The sequence below is a fragment of the Biomphalaria glabrata genome, chromosome 13, assembly GCF_947242115.1.
Source record: "Biomphalaria glabrata chromosome 13, xgBioGlab47.1, whole genome shotgun sequence".
NCBI classification, from domain to species: domain Eukaryota; kingdom Metazoa; phylum Mollusca; class Gastropoda; family Planorbidae; genus Biomphalaria; species Biomphalaria glabrata.
This window is the reverse complement of record NC_074723.1, coordinates 32,332,755-32,348,874: the sequence shown is the minus strand read 5'-3', so window position 1 is coordinate 32,348,874 and position 16,120 is coordinate 32,332,755. Positions and strand designations below refer to the sequence as shown.

The 16,120-nt window shown below is 34.7% G+C and overlaps 1 protein-coding gene across 4 annotated transcripts in view; it reads left to right on the top strand.

Moving 5' to 3' along the window:
* LOC106052673 (basement membrane-specific heparan sulfate proteoglycan core protein-like) overlaps positions 1-16,120 on the top strand; it is a 161,726-nt gene that overhangs the window by 96,830 nt on the left and 48,776 nt on the right. For all 4 annotated transcript variants that reach the window (XM_056007474.1, XM_056007472.1, XM_056007475.1 and 1 more), the window contains 15 exons: positions 40-151; positions 548-661; positions 2,811-2,929; positions 4,148-4,364; positions 4,959-5,099; positions 7,991-8,272; positions 8,454-8,537; positions 8,712-8,830; positions 9,960-10,071; positions 10,695-10,808; positions 11,656-11,783; positions 11,876-11,962; positions 12,472-12,530; positions 13,259-13,338; positions 14,131-14,271. In XM_056007474.1, coding sequence (XP_055863449.1) covers positions 40-151; positions 548-661; positions 2,811-2,929; positions 4,148-4,364; positions 4,959-5,099; positions 7,991-8,272; positions 8,454-8,537; positions 8,712-8,830; positions 9,960-10,071; positions 10,695-10,808; positions 11,656-11,783; positions 11,876-11,962; positions 12,472-12,530; positions 13,259-13,338; positions 14,131-14,271 — 1,909 coding nt within the window. The remainder of the gene's footprint in view (positions 1-39; positions 152-547; positions 662-2,810; positions 2,930-4,147; positions 4,365-4,958; positions 5,100-7,990; positions 8,273-8,453; positions 8,538-8,711; positions 8,831-9,959; positions 10,072-10,694; positions 10,809-11,655; positions 11,784-11,875; positions 11,963-12,471; positions 12,531-13,258; positions 13,339-14,130; positions 14,272-16,120) is intronic.

Here is a 16,120-nt window from a genome sequence, read left to right as displayed (position 1 = left end):
ATCATCTAAGAATGTTATGTTTAACATTTCTACTAACAGGCTGGGCAATGTTGTACTCACCACTGGCAGAGTGGAGCAGACAGGTCTGGGCAGAGCTATCTATGTTGAGGAGTGTAAGTGCCCTGCAGGTTACACTGGCAACTCCTGCGAGGTAAGTGCACAAATTGAAAGTCTGTGTAGGCTAAGGGTTGTGTAACTTCTTTGAGGAGTAGTCATGACTTGGACATATTCATTCAAATTTAATAACATACCATCCATTCCTTTTTGTCTGAAATGTTGATTTCTATCATACTGTCTGTTTTAAGGGCTATCATCACTTTTCTTTACATCAATCATGTGTAGTTAAGGTTCCTATCTTTCAGCGAATCATTTTTCTATTTTTTTGTAACATTTATTTGCAATATCTTTTTCACTGAAACAGACACTTCTCTTCTTCTTTTTGGTTGACAATGTTTGAAAATTATCATTTGACCATTTTTTTTCGCTGACCTATTTTTTTGTCATTATGTAACATATTGATTTTGGTGTCACTTTTTTTTCCACCCAGGATTGCGCCCCTGGATTCTATAGAGTAGTTGATGGAAATAATGGACGTAGATGTGTGGCCTGTAATTGTAACCAGTATTCTAATGAGTGTGACCCACTTACTGGAATCTGTAGGGTAAGTTCTAAAAAGCATCCTATCAATTCTTCCTTTCTCATCAGTTACAGTGTCATCAATTATTAGGAATGTGTGTGGGATAGTTATAATTTTAAAACTGAACAATTGTTCATTGGAGTAGATTGTCACCAAATTTCTTTATCAATACAAGAGATAAAAAACCTGTTTAAGCTTGGCATCCTCTACCATGAGCAAACTGTAGAAAATCTGAAAAAGTAACATCAGCTTCCAAGTAAAATAAAAGCTGTATTCTTTGCTAGTGGTCTCTGATTGTGAAAGCTGGATACTGTACGCTGAGGCTAAAAGAAGCATTCAAGCCTTTGAGAGTAAATGCTGCAGAAAAATGCTTGGTATCAGATACCAGGAAAAGATGACGAATGACATTGTACTGTTACAAAACATCACTGTGGCTGGCAAAAAAATAAGAACTCCTCATCACTGTGAAGAGATAAAAGCTGATCTGATTTAGTCATATTGTAAGACATGACTCTCTGTCGAAAGTAATACTTCAAGGTACAGTGGAGGGAGCAGGAAGAAAATGTCTTCCAAAGGAAGAAAATGTCTTCCAAAGGAAGAAAATGTCTTCCAAAGGAAGACTGGCTGAATAACGTATAAAAACGGACCTGCCTCTCTCTTGATATCCTGCAGGAACAGCTGCTGACCAGGAAAAGAGATTTGGTTACGCAGTGACAGATGAAATGGTATGTCTGAACTATGTAGAGTATGCTCTAGATTGTTGCTGTACAATTAAACCCAGCAAAATGGAATTCATTTCATAAATCTGAAACAAAAAAGATTTTCTATTATTAATGGTTCTGGCATAACTACATACCCAACATCAATGTTTATCAAACATCACTTCTCAGCCAAACACCACTACCCAAACTAACATCGCTGTTTATCAAACATTACTGCTCAAACATCACTTCGCAACCAAATATCACTCCTCAAACAAATATCACTGCTTATAAAAAAAATCACTGCTCACCAAGTGCTAAACCGCTGTGCTAGTTTAAGTTGATACATATATTAAATATAAATGAATAGCAGCACCAGGGACCAAGTTTTTAATTGAGAGAAAGTAGTGAATTAAATGCAACAAAAATAAGGGACTGACTGACCAAGACCTGAACCAGTGACCCTGGAAACAACAACACCGCCTAGCGATAACACACTAAGCAAACTTAACCTCTAGACCAAAAAAACATTCTTCTGGTCCAGAGTCATTTCGCCCGTATGCAAATTACCACCCTTGTGGTCAATGAAGGGTCACATGGTCTAGCAAGCCCTTGCCCCACCATGCCTCATCAGTTCACCAACAACTTCAATAGAGCCGACACAGACAGACGTTAGGCATGTATTAGACAAACAATGGCTCAATTTAATTTAATCTCTCATAATGACAAGTGGACAACTTAAATACATTACATATAGGAAGCTTCTCTTAGCTTCACTTCTATATTTACATTCACAGCTAGTTTAAGCTGCTGCAGTTGTTTTTTTTTAGCTTTTATATATAAATGTTATTGAAACAGGTTCTGAAGTGAAAATAAAATTTCTAATTAATTGTCAGCAGCTTAGTACCTTTGAAACTTTTCATATAGGTACTCAACTGTAAATTAAAATTTGACTTAATGTTCCTTTCAGAACATTTCATTGGAAAATGTTAAAATGTTATCTTAGGAGTTGGAAAGGTGGAGTGGTTGGGTACTTAGCCTCCAAAAGAAAAGTCTCAGGGTTGAGTTGTTGTGAAAACAATTGGATTTTTAACAACAATTGAAGCACAGAATTCACCCAGGTGCATTTGGGTATTTAGCCTTAGCCACGGAATAGCTAAAATAAACTTAAGATGTTTAGTGGTTGTGCTAGCCAATTAATATCCTCATTAATTGTTGGTCCTAACAAGGGGTGACACCATTTACCTTATGGACCACTGGGTCTTGAACAATAGCTTTAATCTATTTCTGCTCCTTAATTCTATACTTACAAATGTTGCTGCAACCTGGCTAGAATGATATTTATTGATAGCTCCTGTGTCAATGGGTGTTGAGAGTTAGTGATGTTTATATGATATTGTAAGATAAAATGTACATGAATGTATCTGTTGAGGTGTTAATATCCTAAAAAATACACCATCATTCTTTTGTAGAACTGCCGTGACAACAGTGCTGGACCTTACTGCAATGAATGTGCCTCTGGTTATTATAAAGATCCACGTTATGGTAGATGCCTGTCCTGTCCATGTCCTAGCTCCTATGGACCAATCCAGTAAGTAACAGTCTTCATCTTTTTTAAGAATTGTTTAAGAATTAATTACATGAAAACTGAAACAACCTACAATTAGAAAATGGCTCTCAGAATTATAGATCTTAGGACATTAAATCTTCTTGTAGTGATTAGTATTATTTTTTAATTGGTGTAAAAAAAAATTTAGAATTGAGTAAATGGGTCTTCAAAAGTAGTAATAGACTTCAAAGGTACATTAAAGAGGCTTTAAATGTTAAATTTATATATAATTTTATAATATTAAATATAAAAAATGAGAAATTGTATTATTTAGGTCTGTCTTTCCCTGCTCCATTTTATGGACTGCATAAATGTATGTTGATGTAGTGACACACAGTTCCAACTTAGAATAATTTAATTGTTCAAACTTGATATGCAGAATAAGCAAGCACAATGACCCAAAATATCAAAATGAGTCAACAAATCCCACAATGAAAATACTGAAATAGATTTTTAATGTAGAGCCTAATACAGATTGCCAAACTTTCTCTTTATCCCTTTGTATGCCTCTTGATCTAAATTTATAGATCTAGAATGACAGAATAAGAATGAATGTCGAGAGTGTGTATGTTTATCACTCCTGAGCTATTTTTAGCATATTTAGCATTCACAAATGGTAATGTTACAGAATAACTTCCATTGTTATTAGCAATAAGCAATGCATCTTAATAAATGAATGACTTACTCTCCCAAAAAGAAAACAAAAACATAACTGATCTTATGGAAAAGAATAAATTCAAACATTTATAAACACAACTTTTCTATTTGTATAAAAGGCCTGACACTGTCCCACTATGATGGCAGGTTAAAGGTTAAAGCATGGCTGCCTGGTCATGTGGTATGTGCTCCAGATTGTCTTTACATTGATCTCTGAACCATGCTGGAAGCTATTCCCTGTAGAAGGCTTAAGCCAGGATAAAATAATCTTCATTTCTGAAGGAATGTCACAAATTTACAAGTCAAAACCAAAATTACAACAACCACAAACCACTAGTTTTTAGAACTAATTGTTTTATTTTGCATTAATTACAGATCTAATTTAGATTTAATAATTCATATTACTAATAACATGATCTAGTTGTGTTTGCTTTGTATATATTATAATAAAAACATAAATCTAGTCTGTCAAAGTCCTAGATAACACGAAGTCCCAACATTTTAGAGAAGCATCTTTTTTTTAAATAAATTATTATCCTCTAGGTTTGAACGCAGTTGTTTCCTGGACCAAGACAGAGAGATCACTTGCAGATGTCCCCCAGGATATACAGGACGTAGGTGTGAACGCTGTGCTAGAGGTTACGTTGGTGACCCATCAATCCCTGGACAGTTTTGCTATAGGCAAACTGACAATGTGTGTGACACAAGAGGCAGTGTAAGCCGTTTGCCTAATCCTTTAACTGGAACATGCGAATGCAAGGTGAGAGCTTATTCTTTTCAAGAAGTTAGTACAAATAATGAGTATTAGGAAAACCTCTTCGACCCTTGCGTCTACTAACCACATACTTTTAAGCTATGATAAGAGATCCAGCGCTGGAAGGGAACTTGACAAACTTTATATAACTAGACCACACAAGACCTTTGTAAGCTTTTAGTCAGGAAATGCAACTCTTGATGGAGGCGCTGTGGCTGAGCAGTAAAGCGCTTGGTTTTGAACCGGGGATGCCAGGTTCGAATCTTGGTGAAGACTGGGATTTTAAATTTTGGGATCTTTGGGCACTTCTGAGTCCACCCAGCTGATATTAGTTGGGAAAAGTAATGGCGGTTTGTCGTTGTGCTGGCCACATGACACCCTTGTTGACCGTTGGCCACAGAAACAGATGACCTTTACATCATCTGTCCTATAGACCACAAGGTCTGAAAGGGAAACTTTACTTTCTTTACTGCAACTCTTGATACAACGTTGTAGTTACAAATTTTCTTTATGCGTAGACACTGCTTAATAATTGAAATATGTAAGTGATTAAAATTAGGTGACTTTGTGATAAGAACTTGTGGTTGTATTTACTTTCAGAGTTCAGTGACGGGTACACTGTGTGATACCTGCAAGCCTGAGACCTTCTACCTGTCAGATGCTAACCCAATGGGATGTATCCCTTGTTTCTGTATGGGAGTCACACAGATCTGCCAGAGCTCCACCTGGAACAGAGTGCCTGTAAGCTATCTTCTCCTTTTTAGTTTCCTTTATCCACACTTTACAAAGCCTATATCAACTCACTCTTTCTGTCTGGTCAAAAGTTTGAACATGCTATTTCTCCCCACACCCATTCTCGGAATCAAGCTTAAACTATTACACAATTATTTGATTAAACCTAACAAAACATGAATCAATAAAACAATAAAAAAAAAATGTGTCAATTGATTACTGGTAATTAATTATGTTGTTTGATACCAACAAGAGAAAGTAATCCTTCAATTTGGCTAAATATGTGTGTGTGGGGGGGGGGGTACCTTTACATAATTGTACTCGTTATTTCTCCTACACATTCATTTATTGTACCTACTAAAACATGAATCAATGAAAAAATTAATGAATTAATTGGTAATCAATTTCTTTTGTAATAAAGAAAGAAATAGCTTCTCCATTATTGAGATATATAGTTGTTGTTGATAACCCCCTTTTTTTAAAAAAAAAGTATTTTTTAATTAACACTTGTTTAAAATTTTTTGCTACAGTTACATTTATAGTATGGGAGGGTTGCTGCATGTTGTAGTAAGGTATTTTGTTTCATCAATACATACTACAAGCTATACAAGGTTAATGCAAGTTTCATTAATGCAAACTGTAATGAAACAACAAATACTAGTATACCAATAACATGGCTTTATGTGACAAAATAAGACTACAGTAAACAGTGAATGAAACCAGCACGTCTCGCATAACACTGATGCAGTACTATACACAAACACATACTGGACATGATAGCTCACACACTGGATATGACCTTCTGACACGCTGGACGCACGCAGAACATCAACTCAGTTACACTACACAAACTAAACTACAAGTTATACCAGGTTCAATCAAATTCAAATCAATTTTATTCTAGGTTCAGGCTTTAAAAAAATGCATTTATGTAATACTTTTCTAAGTATTTGAATTCAAATTTGATCTTGCTCAATAATAATTGTTAGGCAGTAGGAAAATGACTTTTAATTGCAAACATAACTCGTGATGAATGTTTCTCATGTGAGGTTAAAGAATTGGTAGGAGGTTTTTTGTTGAATAAAGTCAGATGCCTCTGTATCAAACTGCACTTAGATATTGTATCCTAAAATGTGTTTCATGATGTATATGACCTTACATGAGTAACGTTCCCCTTTCAATCTTACAATCTATAGGGCAGAGGATGTTAAGGTCATCTGTTTCTTTGGCCAAAGGTTAACAAGCAGTGTGTCATGTGGCCAGCACAATGACCAACCGCCTTTACTTTACCCAACTTAAGTCGGTACTCATTAGAGTTTGGTGGACTCAGGGGCGCCCTAAAAAATCCTGAAATTCAAAATCCTGGTCTACACTGAGATTTGAACTCAGCCCCCCCCCCACACCCACACACACACACACACACACACACACCTTACATGAGAGCTGTCTTTAATATACTTCATTATTTTGTCTCAACTTCTTTGACATGAAAAGTAATATAGAATATTATATATAATTATTTATAACCTTGCTTGTAGAACCTATAAAGGACTGAAGTTGACTTGAAATTAAAAAGTCTTCTGTATACACGATTGTTGTTGAAATTAAGTGAACATAAAATAATGAATAATTTAACAGCATTAAAAAGAAAGGGTTGAATAATAAATCAATAATTAATAACAGAAATTCTTTTTTCCTCACATTAAATATGAATGACTAAAGTGTAGGGTTAAAATAAGACTTGTATGAATGATCTTACCCCAATTAGACTTGGTGTAGTAGCTTTCAAAATATTTGTTTTATCAATACAGTTGAATGGAAATCTAGAATTATTTAAGCGTGATTCTTTTTCAAGTTTGTTACTACAATTTACTTTCTAAAGCATAATTTGAAAGCAAATAGAAGGTAATGATTCTTTTCCAATAATAAAACCATGTGTTAGAGGGAAGCAACAACGTTTATGCCGAGCTATGCACTTCAGGTTGATGAGGCTTGGCCATTAACTTCTCCAATAATAGGGAAACAAATATTTGATTTTACTGAAAGAAACTGACCACTTTTTTGAGATCTTATACTTGTGTCATCTGATCAGTGTACATCTCAATGACTTTTAGCACTTTATAAAGAAAAAACATGAGAAATATATCTAACAATTATTTAATAAAACTGAATAATAATAAATTTAGCATGCTACTGTCCCAGTGTTATTGAGTCATTCAATAATTATGACTTTATACTTTCCCCTTTAATATGCTGCCTAGTGGAGTGTTAAATTTGTTTCCACACAACTTACTAGCGAAATTTGTATCTCACTAATTAATTATATATATAGTTTAAACACATCTAAACAGATATATTAAGAATTATTTTAATCAATGCTAAACTTTTAGAGTAGTTTAACTCTTTATCTCCGTAATTATTTTCATGTTCTGACAGCATTCTTCGCATTTCTACATTCTACCTTGTTATGATTAAACTTAAATAACATTTTTGTTTGTAATCAGAAAACGTGTCTTTTGGTATAGAATTATTGGAGAATGCATGCTCTTGTTATATAACTTTATAAAACCAAAAACTAATTTAATTTAATGGGGTCAAATCAATGATGGTATCGTTAATTAGGAGAGAAAAAGTTAAACCGCATTAAAAATCTTAACATCAAATATTGCTGCCTGTGAGCTAGGTCATTAGGTTATGAGAGAAAATTGGCATCTCCCTATGATTAGTTGCTTGACATTGTATGTCTAGGCCTAGAATTAGTAGATCTAGTTAAACAATCATATCAATTAGTAAATTATTGTAACATTTTTTCATTAATTAAAGATTTATAAATCTAGACCACTTTTACATTCCAATAACAGTGGAACAAACTCATTGTAAAATGATTTTTTTCCTTACAGATCACACTGAGCTTCAGCCAGACTTCATCAGATGTCACCCTGACAGATGTGACACAGAGTGAAAAGATTGAGGAAGGGTTTTCTATAGAGAGGCAGAGCAGGGAGCTGGTCTTCACAGAGTTTGAAAACTACAACAATAAAATTCTTTTCTGGTCATTACCACAGCAGTTTTTAGGGAACAAGGTCACAGCTTATGGAGGTAACCTCCGGTTCACCCTGCGTTACAAAGCTGGACGAGACAATACTCCTGTTTCACTGGTGGAATCATTAGTGACAATAAGAGTAAGTTGGGACTTCACCATCAAAAAAAAATGAATAAAATAAAAAAATTTGACTTTTTGAATATTTTAAAATAAAATTTTAAATTGGTTTTACACAAGTTTTATTTTGTATTGAAATAACTAAACAATCCAAATATAGTCTTTTTAAATCCATATTTAAAATTTTTTTTCTCTCTTGCTAGGGAAGTGAAATAGATCTTGAATACAAAGTCAATGCAGAAGTTGAGGAAGGGAGACCAGTGTCCTTTGTAGTACCAATGATTGAAGTAAATATTTTGTTTATAGTTTTTGATAAACATAATTTTTTTTAAATTGTTACAAAATAGTTATTCACTTGAATATTATTTCTCGTAATGGTAATCTTAATTACGCTCTTGCATAAATGTTAACAAATGAAGATTTCTTTAATGTTCGCTTCTTTTCATATTACTTTGTCTTAGAATAAGTGGTACAAAATAGATGGTAACCTTGTGTCCAGAGAAAACTTCCTGATGGCTCTGGCCAACTTACAGCACATCTTTATCAGAGCTACCTTCACAAGAGACACAGCTGAGTCTGCGTAAGACATTGTCACATTTTTGTTTCAAGCTTAGTAAGACTTCTGGGGAAAAAAAAAATCTTTCTTCATTCCTTGCTTGACTCAGTTCTGTATTACTTTTTACTGACCATGTTTGAAATACAAGAAAATAAATAAAATTCTTATCTTCAGTCACTAACACACACAAAAGAAAAGCTAAAAAAAGCAAATTATTTTTGAAAATTCTTTTTTAAAAAAAGTTTATCTAAAGGGGAAGAGCTCTGTCCTGAAAACTATATCTACTAATAATCTATAAGTTATTTTCCTTATTTGATATCAAACAAAATTAATTACCATTAATTAATTGAGTAATTGATTATTTTGTTTACTGATTCATGTTTTGTTAGGTACAATAAATAATTGTTTAAAGTATCAACTTGGTCAGAGAATGGGTGAGGGAGAAACAATGAAAACAATTATTTAAGGGGACTGAACCCAAGGAATTTAGTCATATCTGTAAATACTGAAGTATTAGTGTCCCTTAAACAAAAAAATTCATTACCAGTAATTGTCTAATTGGTTACTTTTTTTTTTTAATTGATTCATGTCTTGTCTATGTCAATAAATAATTATGCGAAGTTTCAACTTGATCAGAGAATGGGTGTGAAATAAATAATGTGTACAAACTTTTTACCAGACAGACAGTGTGAGTTGATATAAGCTTTGTAAAAAGCCTATAATGCAACGTTTTTTAATTATTGAAATTCAAGTAAAATTTGATCTGAGAATCCTTTCTCATTTTTAGTTGCATGTTATAAATGCTTTCTCAAGTGTGTTCCTTTAACTAAATATTAAAATTTTAAGATTGAAAAATATTCTCTTTTAATCTTGTAAGAAACGTCATTGGCGTTTTAAAATATATCATTGCACTGTATTTATGATTTCATAAGCAACAATTGTCTTGTCTAAAAATATATATTAGTTGAAAGATGATTTAACTATACGTCTTTCAATATGTTATTGTATATTCCATACAAATATCTTGTTGGCATCACTCTTTTGTTTGGAGGTAACCCAGTTTTGCTTAAAGTTAGAAAATTTTTATTTCTTGTTTTGAAATTTTTTTTCTTGCTAACATAAAATGATTGAATTACATTGGAAATATTTCCAGGATAAGTGCAATCTCCTTGGATGTTGCTGAAGATCGTGTAACATCAAGAGAACGTGCTTACCAAGTTGAGCAGTGTGCATGTCCACTGGGTTACAAGGGTCTCTCTTGTGAGGTAATTTAAGACAATAATAGCAATAATAATTTTAGAAGATGAAATACTATAGACATTACTAAGGCCTCCCTCAGTGATGAAGCGACTGTGGATCATCTCAGGAAATGAGATGAAAGCCCAGGTATTCGCTATGGTCGGGAAGATGTCGCCCTCGCAGCAGTTCCCCCACCACATGCAGCTGATGTGTTCAAACCAGGTGTTAATATATTTTCTGATCGACTGCATTACAAGTTTTGCTAGGGTGTAGTGCTGCAGGTTGTCTTCGGCTCAATGGCTCCTGATTTTTCCTCCGGTTTGACTCCCTAAGACTTTCCCATGTTTGGGTATAGCCACAGGGCAGCAGAGGTCTGATTCATAAGCATAATACACACAGCTATAAAAAAAAAATTGTATGATTCTTAGACAATAGATCTGAAGTTGTATTATTGCCTAACCAATGATAATGTGCTTTTAGCACTATATTTTGTTTATGTTCAGATAATTGATCTAACACTATATCTTGTTTATGTTCAGATAATTGATCTAACACTATATATTGTTTATGTTCAGATCGTTGATCTAAAACTATATCTTGTTTATGTTCAGATAATTGATCTAACACAATATCTTGTTCTATGTTGTAGGATTGCGACTCTGGTTACACCAGAACTGGAGGTGGTCTGTACCTAGGTCTGTGTGAGGAATGCAGGTGTAACAAGCACTCAACTGAATGTGATCCTGAAAATGGTGTTTGTAAGGTAAGTTCATTTGAACATAAGATCTTATTCCCACATGAAATTCACTAGCAAAAACAAAGATTGGCCAAGTGGTTCAAAGTAATAATATTGAAAAGGTAATCTTGTGTTTAAAGGGCCTAAGCAGTGTATTAAGCAGATAAATCAAATGGAGGCAACTCTCAAATAGCTAAATCAAATAACACAGGGGAAAGGCCAACAATATAACTAGTTGATGCTGATAGTGAATATCGAACTAGAAGTTTAATAATAACGATGCTAACCATCAAATGTTGTCAAGCTAAATATCTACATTCATAAAAGCTGCCTCTCTCTTAAGTCATTCAAAGTATTCTGTTCCCTATTCTTCCTAAAATCCTATTCTTTTTTTTTACTAGTCGTGTCATGATTGCCTCTCTCTTAAGTCATTCAAAGTATTCTGTTCCCTATTCTTCCTAAAATCCTATTCTTTTTTTACTAGTGGCGTCATGATTGCCTCTCTCTTAAGTCATTCAAAGTATTCTGTTCCCTATTCTTCCTAAAATCCTATTCTTTTTTTTTTTTACTAGTCGCGTCATTATCTCTAAGTCAAAACTTTCCCTTCCTATGAAACAAACAACTGATTCCTAATCATAGCACTAAATTTCTTCTCAGTCTTGACAGCACTAATGTCACTTTCCTTAAACTATTATCATGAGTTTCTGTTTTATCCTCAATTAATTGGTTTGTTAGGTATAATCACATTAAATATCTTAAGCTGCTAGCCCTGTACCCTTACAACATAGTAAAACCTGCTTAGAAAAACCTGCCAAGTAAAACCTACCTATCATACTATCATTAATTTTTAAAAAAACTATCTGTACTCTCACAGAACTGTCGTCACAACACTGAGGGCGCCAGGTGTGAGCGCTGTGCCCGTGGATATTATGGAGATGCAACCCGTGGAACTGTCAATGACTGCCAGAAGTGTCCATGCCCTCTGACAGAATCTCCTAATCAGTAAGTAACTAATTAAGCTCATGCTCAATTATTTGGTTAATTTTCTCTTAACTTTATTTATTAACTGGACTTTCATTATTTGATCCATCCAGATTCAGCTCTGACTGTGTACTAGATAGAGACAGACAGGTCACCTGTACTGCTTGTCCAGTAGGTCATGAAGGTCGCAGATGTGAAAGGTCAGTTATGTTTGATCTTAACCTTTTATAGTCTCTGCAGGGTTGAATATAGTCACATGTTTATTGTTTAGTTTCCACCATTACTCCTCTTTGCTGTGTTTATAATAAATATGTGTGTTGTAATCATCACATGGGGTGCTTGTTTACTTGTAAAGTTATATAGGCAAACATGCTCAAGTCTCAATTTGTAGTTTAGTTAAGTCCATATTCTTTTTATTTTTATTGATATTTTGTACACTGAAATGTTCATGTTTCTTTGTTGACATCAGACTTTGTCCCTGGGAGAAATTCCATAACAAGTTAATCAAGTTTCTCCTTTTGCTAATGGCTGGTGATAGGAATGATCTCAATTTCAATTTAAAAAACTTTATTTGACGCCCCAGTGATTCTGAGTTTTTCTGGTAGTTTCAAAGCCACTAACTCTAAAGCTCAAATGCAAAGAGTAAAGATCTTAATAAAAGTATTCATTTAAAAAGTTATTTAAATCAATGAGTTTCTTTGTTTCATAGATGTGCTCCTGGTTACAGTGGTGACCCAATGAGCCCTGGAGATTACTGTAAACAAATTTGTAAGTTATTGTCTTATAAACAAATGTGTATGTTATTCTATTGTAAACAAAGTTATAAGCTATTTTCTTATAAACAAATTTGTAAGTTATTTTCTTATAAACAAATGTGTATGTTATTCTATTGTAAACAAAACTGTAAGCTATTTGTGTGTGTGTGTTTTATTAGTAACTGGAACATTAGATCAGTGAGTTCTAAATCATTTACACAAAGGTTTTTGCATTGAGTCCATTGAGCACAGGGCTATCTGAGGGACATATGGAGTAATCAGTTCACTAAGGTACAAGGGCATTTTTTATTATAAATACACGGATGACAAAAGTGTGGCCACCTTGTAGTCGATTCTCACTTTCAAAGGAAGCCAACAAAGTGTGCTCAAGAGAGTAGTAGCAGGTAGTAGCAGAATCTCTTCTTTTTTTCTTAGGACTATTTGTGCAGCGTTGTTCTAAATTTGTTGCAGCTTACCGATTTTGTCATCGGGTATACCTGCTAGCTTGGCATTACAGTAGTCAAGGCAGGGGAGTACGAATGCCACAGCTAGCGTTTTTGTTGACTCATTTGTTAAATGTGGTTGGATCTGTCCTGATCTGCACAGCTGCAGATAAAGACCCTTGCAGTGCTGACTTATGTGTGGGTTGAAAGATAGTGTTGAATCAAATAAAACTCCAAGATTGCGCACTAATAATATATTATTCTGAAGCAATGAACTAGTTGGTCTTGTCTGTTTCAGCTGTGAAATGTGAGTGTGATGACAGAGGTACTATGCCCAATACTGAATGTGACCCTCGAACTAGGCAATGCCAGTGCAAGGTAAGCTAGATTGTGACTGTGAACCTTTGAATTGTCTAGTGATCTCCTTCAGATTCTGTTTAATATTATTACTTAAATACAACTCCCTGTTCTGTACTGTCTGTAAATGAAGTATTTTTTATAATTAAAAATCATTCATTCTTGTCACTTGTGGGCTGTCAATCCCATTGTGAGCTTATAGACCTTGACAAATTGCAATATAGTATTTTTGCTAATGTCCTTAATTAGTACTTTCTCACAAAATTAGGCTTCTCAATCCATCCAAATATTAGATCATGGGCATTTAAATCATCTTCATTTGAGGCCTGTTAGCAGTTTGTAGTATCTATATCTGATTTGTTTGGACTAATGATGTTAAAGCAGATTCAACAGCTTGATGTTCGGGTGTGGAGACGAAAGGTTCAGGAGAGATCTGAATGGAGGGGTGTGCTGAGGCAGGCTCTTAATGGGCTGTAGTGGCATTGGGATGGAGGGATAACTAATCTGTTTATCCTTTCTAGAACAATATAGAACAATCATCTTCATGTGAGGCCAGTCAGTAGTTTGTATATCTGATCTGTTTATCCTTTCTAGAACAATATAGAACAATCATCTTCATGTGAGGCCAGTCAGTAGTTTGTATATCTGATCTCTTTATCCTTTCTAGAACAATGTAAAACACTCATCTTCATATGAGGCCAGTCAGTAGTTTGTATATCTGATCTGTTTATCCTTTCTAGAACAATGTAGAACACTCATCTTCATGTGAGGCCACTCAGAAATTTGTATACTTGATCTGTTTATATTTTCTAGAATAATGTAGAAGGACGTAACTGCAGCACTTGCAGGACAGGCTATTTCAACCTGAACAAAGACTTAGACATGGGATGTTTGAAGTGTTTCTGTATGGGTATCACCAACATCTGTACCAGCTCTTACTACTACAGGGAAGAGGTGAGAATGCTTTGTACAGGTTTTTTATTTGAAGAGCAGACATGTTTTTATAATTGTGAAGAAATGTAAAAATATTGTTGTCTTTTGTGCTATCTACTTGAAAATAACTTGAGACAGCTATTTGAACAAACTCCCTAAAAAGTGCTGTTTAGTAACTATATTGAAGAGAAGCATACAAGACAAAAAGAGTCAGAATATTCTATCTTCTATTTGCTATTCTATTTTCTAGGAATCTCTTAAGTTTTACTAATAAAGTAGTAGATAGTAGGGGTGCACCGGATAGTCCCTCCGGCTTCTGCCGAATATCCGGCATTTTTTACTATCCGGTGCTATTCGACTCCGGTCGGATATCAGTACCGGATAGTAAACCGGATATTAAAAAGTACATAATTTAATATGCATAAAGTGGACCTAGTTCCATTACTGTCTGTTATAGAATGTATTAATGTTTATATGAAAACAAAATAATGTGCTTAAAAATAGAGCCATTATGAATATGCACCAAACATCGTTTATTATAAAGACAAGGCGTGTTAATAACTTAATATAAATAGAGATGAAACTTTACATCATAAATGCGCTTTACATACAGAGCAGCAATGGCTGACACTTTTTTCAATTTGTCTTGACCTTTGAGTAAGTTAGTTAACATGTTAAAATGCTACATTCCTTGACTACGTCATGCTGACCAGACGTCTGTCTAGCTGTGCAGGTATATCTCCAGAGGTAGAGATGAATAACTCCCACCCCCTTTTATTTGTTTAGTCCATCACATTGAGTTTTTTATGGGTGGGTAACCACAAGTTAAATACGATGGACGTAGGTTTAATGTCAGCGTATTGACACTCTCTAGTGGTTACACCTGTCGAGGGAACTGAGTTTGTTTACTTAGTTAATCTTTATTAGGGGGGGGGGGGCTGGACTACAAGAGCCACACCTCTAATGTAAAAAGGTATATTTCTAGATGAACAACTCCCTTCCCCTTTTATTTGTTTAGCCCATCACATTGAGTTCATTGATTGACAGGTGACCCCAAGTCAGATACGATGGACGTAAGCACTCTCTAGAGGTCACACGAGGGAACTAGGTTTGTTATTGGGGGGGGGGGGGGGGGGGACTAGACTTTACATTATAAATTCGTATTACATACGTAGCAGCGATGTCTGGCACATTTTAAAAGCTTATCTTGACCTTTGAGTGGTCTTGTAAACACGTAATATTCCTTAACTACGTCACGCTGATAATCTGTCTTGATGTGCGGGTATATCTCCAGAGGTAGAGATGAGCACTCCCACCTCCTTTTGTTTGTTTAGTCCATAACATTGAGTTCACGGATAGGCAGCTGACCACATTAAGCCAGATGTCAACGTGTTGACACTTTCTAGAGGTCACATCTTATGAGGGAACTGAGTTTGTTTACTTGGAGTAGATTTTTTATTAGGGGCGGGACTACAAGCCAAATCTCTATAAGGTTAATCTGGTATGAGTTTGTTTATTATGAGATAGGTTGTCAATCAAGGGTCTGGACCACAAACCAAATTGTTAAGACATATTGACACTGTCTAGAGGTCACTAGATGATGACACTAAGTTTGTTTACTTGGAGAGAAATGTCAATTAGGGCGCTGAACTACAGGACACATCCCTACAAGTATTTTGTTACACAAGCCACGGGTATTAAAGTGGCTTGTAAGGGCCTTTAGTAAATTGGACAATAATAATAATGGCTGATAAAAAGTCATCACTTATATGGCGTTACTTTAATGTCAAAACAATGGACAACTCTAAAGCAGTTTGCAATGCTTGTAAAATAGTAATGTCACGTGGTAAACCAGGCAAACCTAAAGACT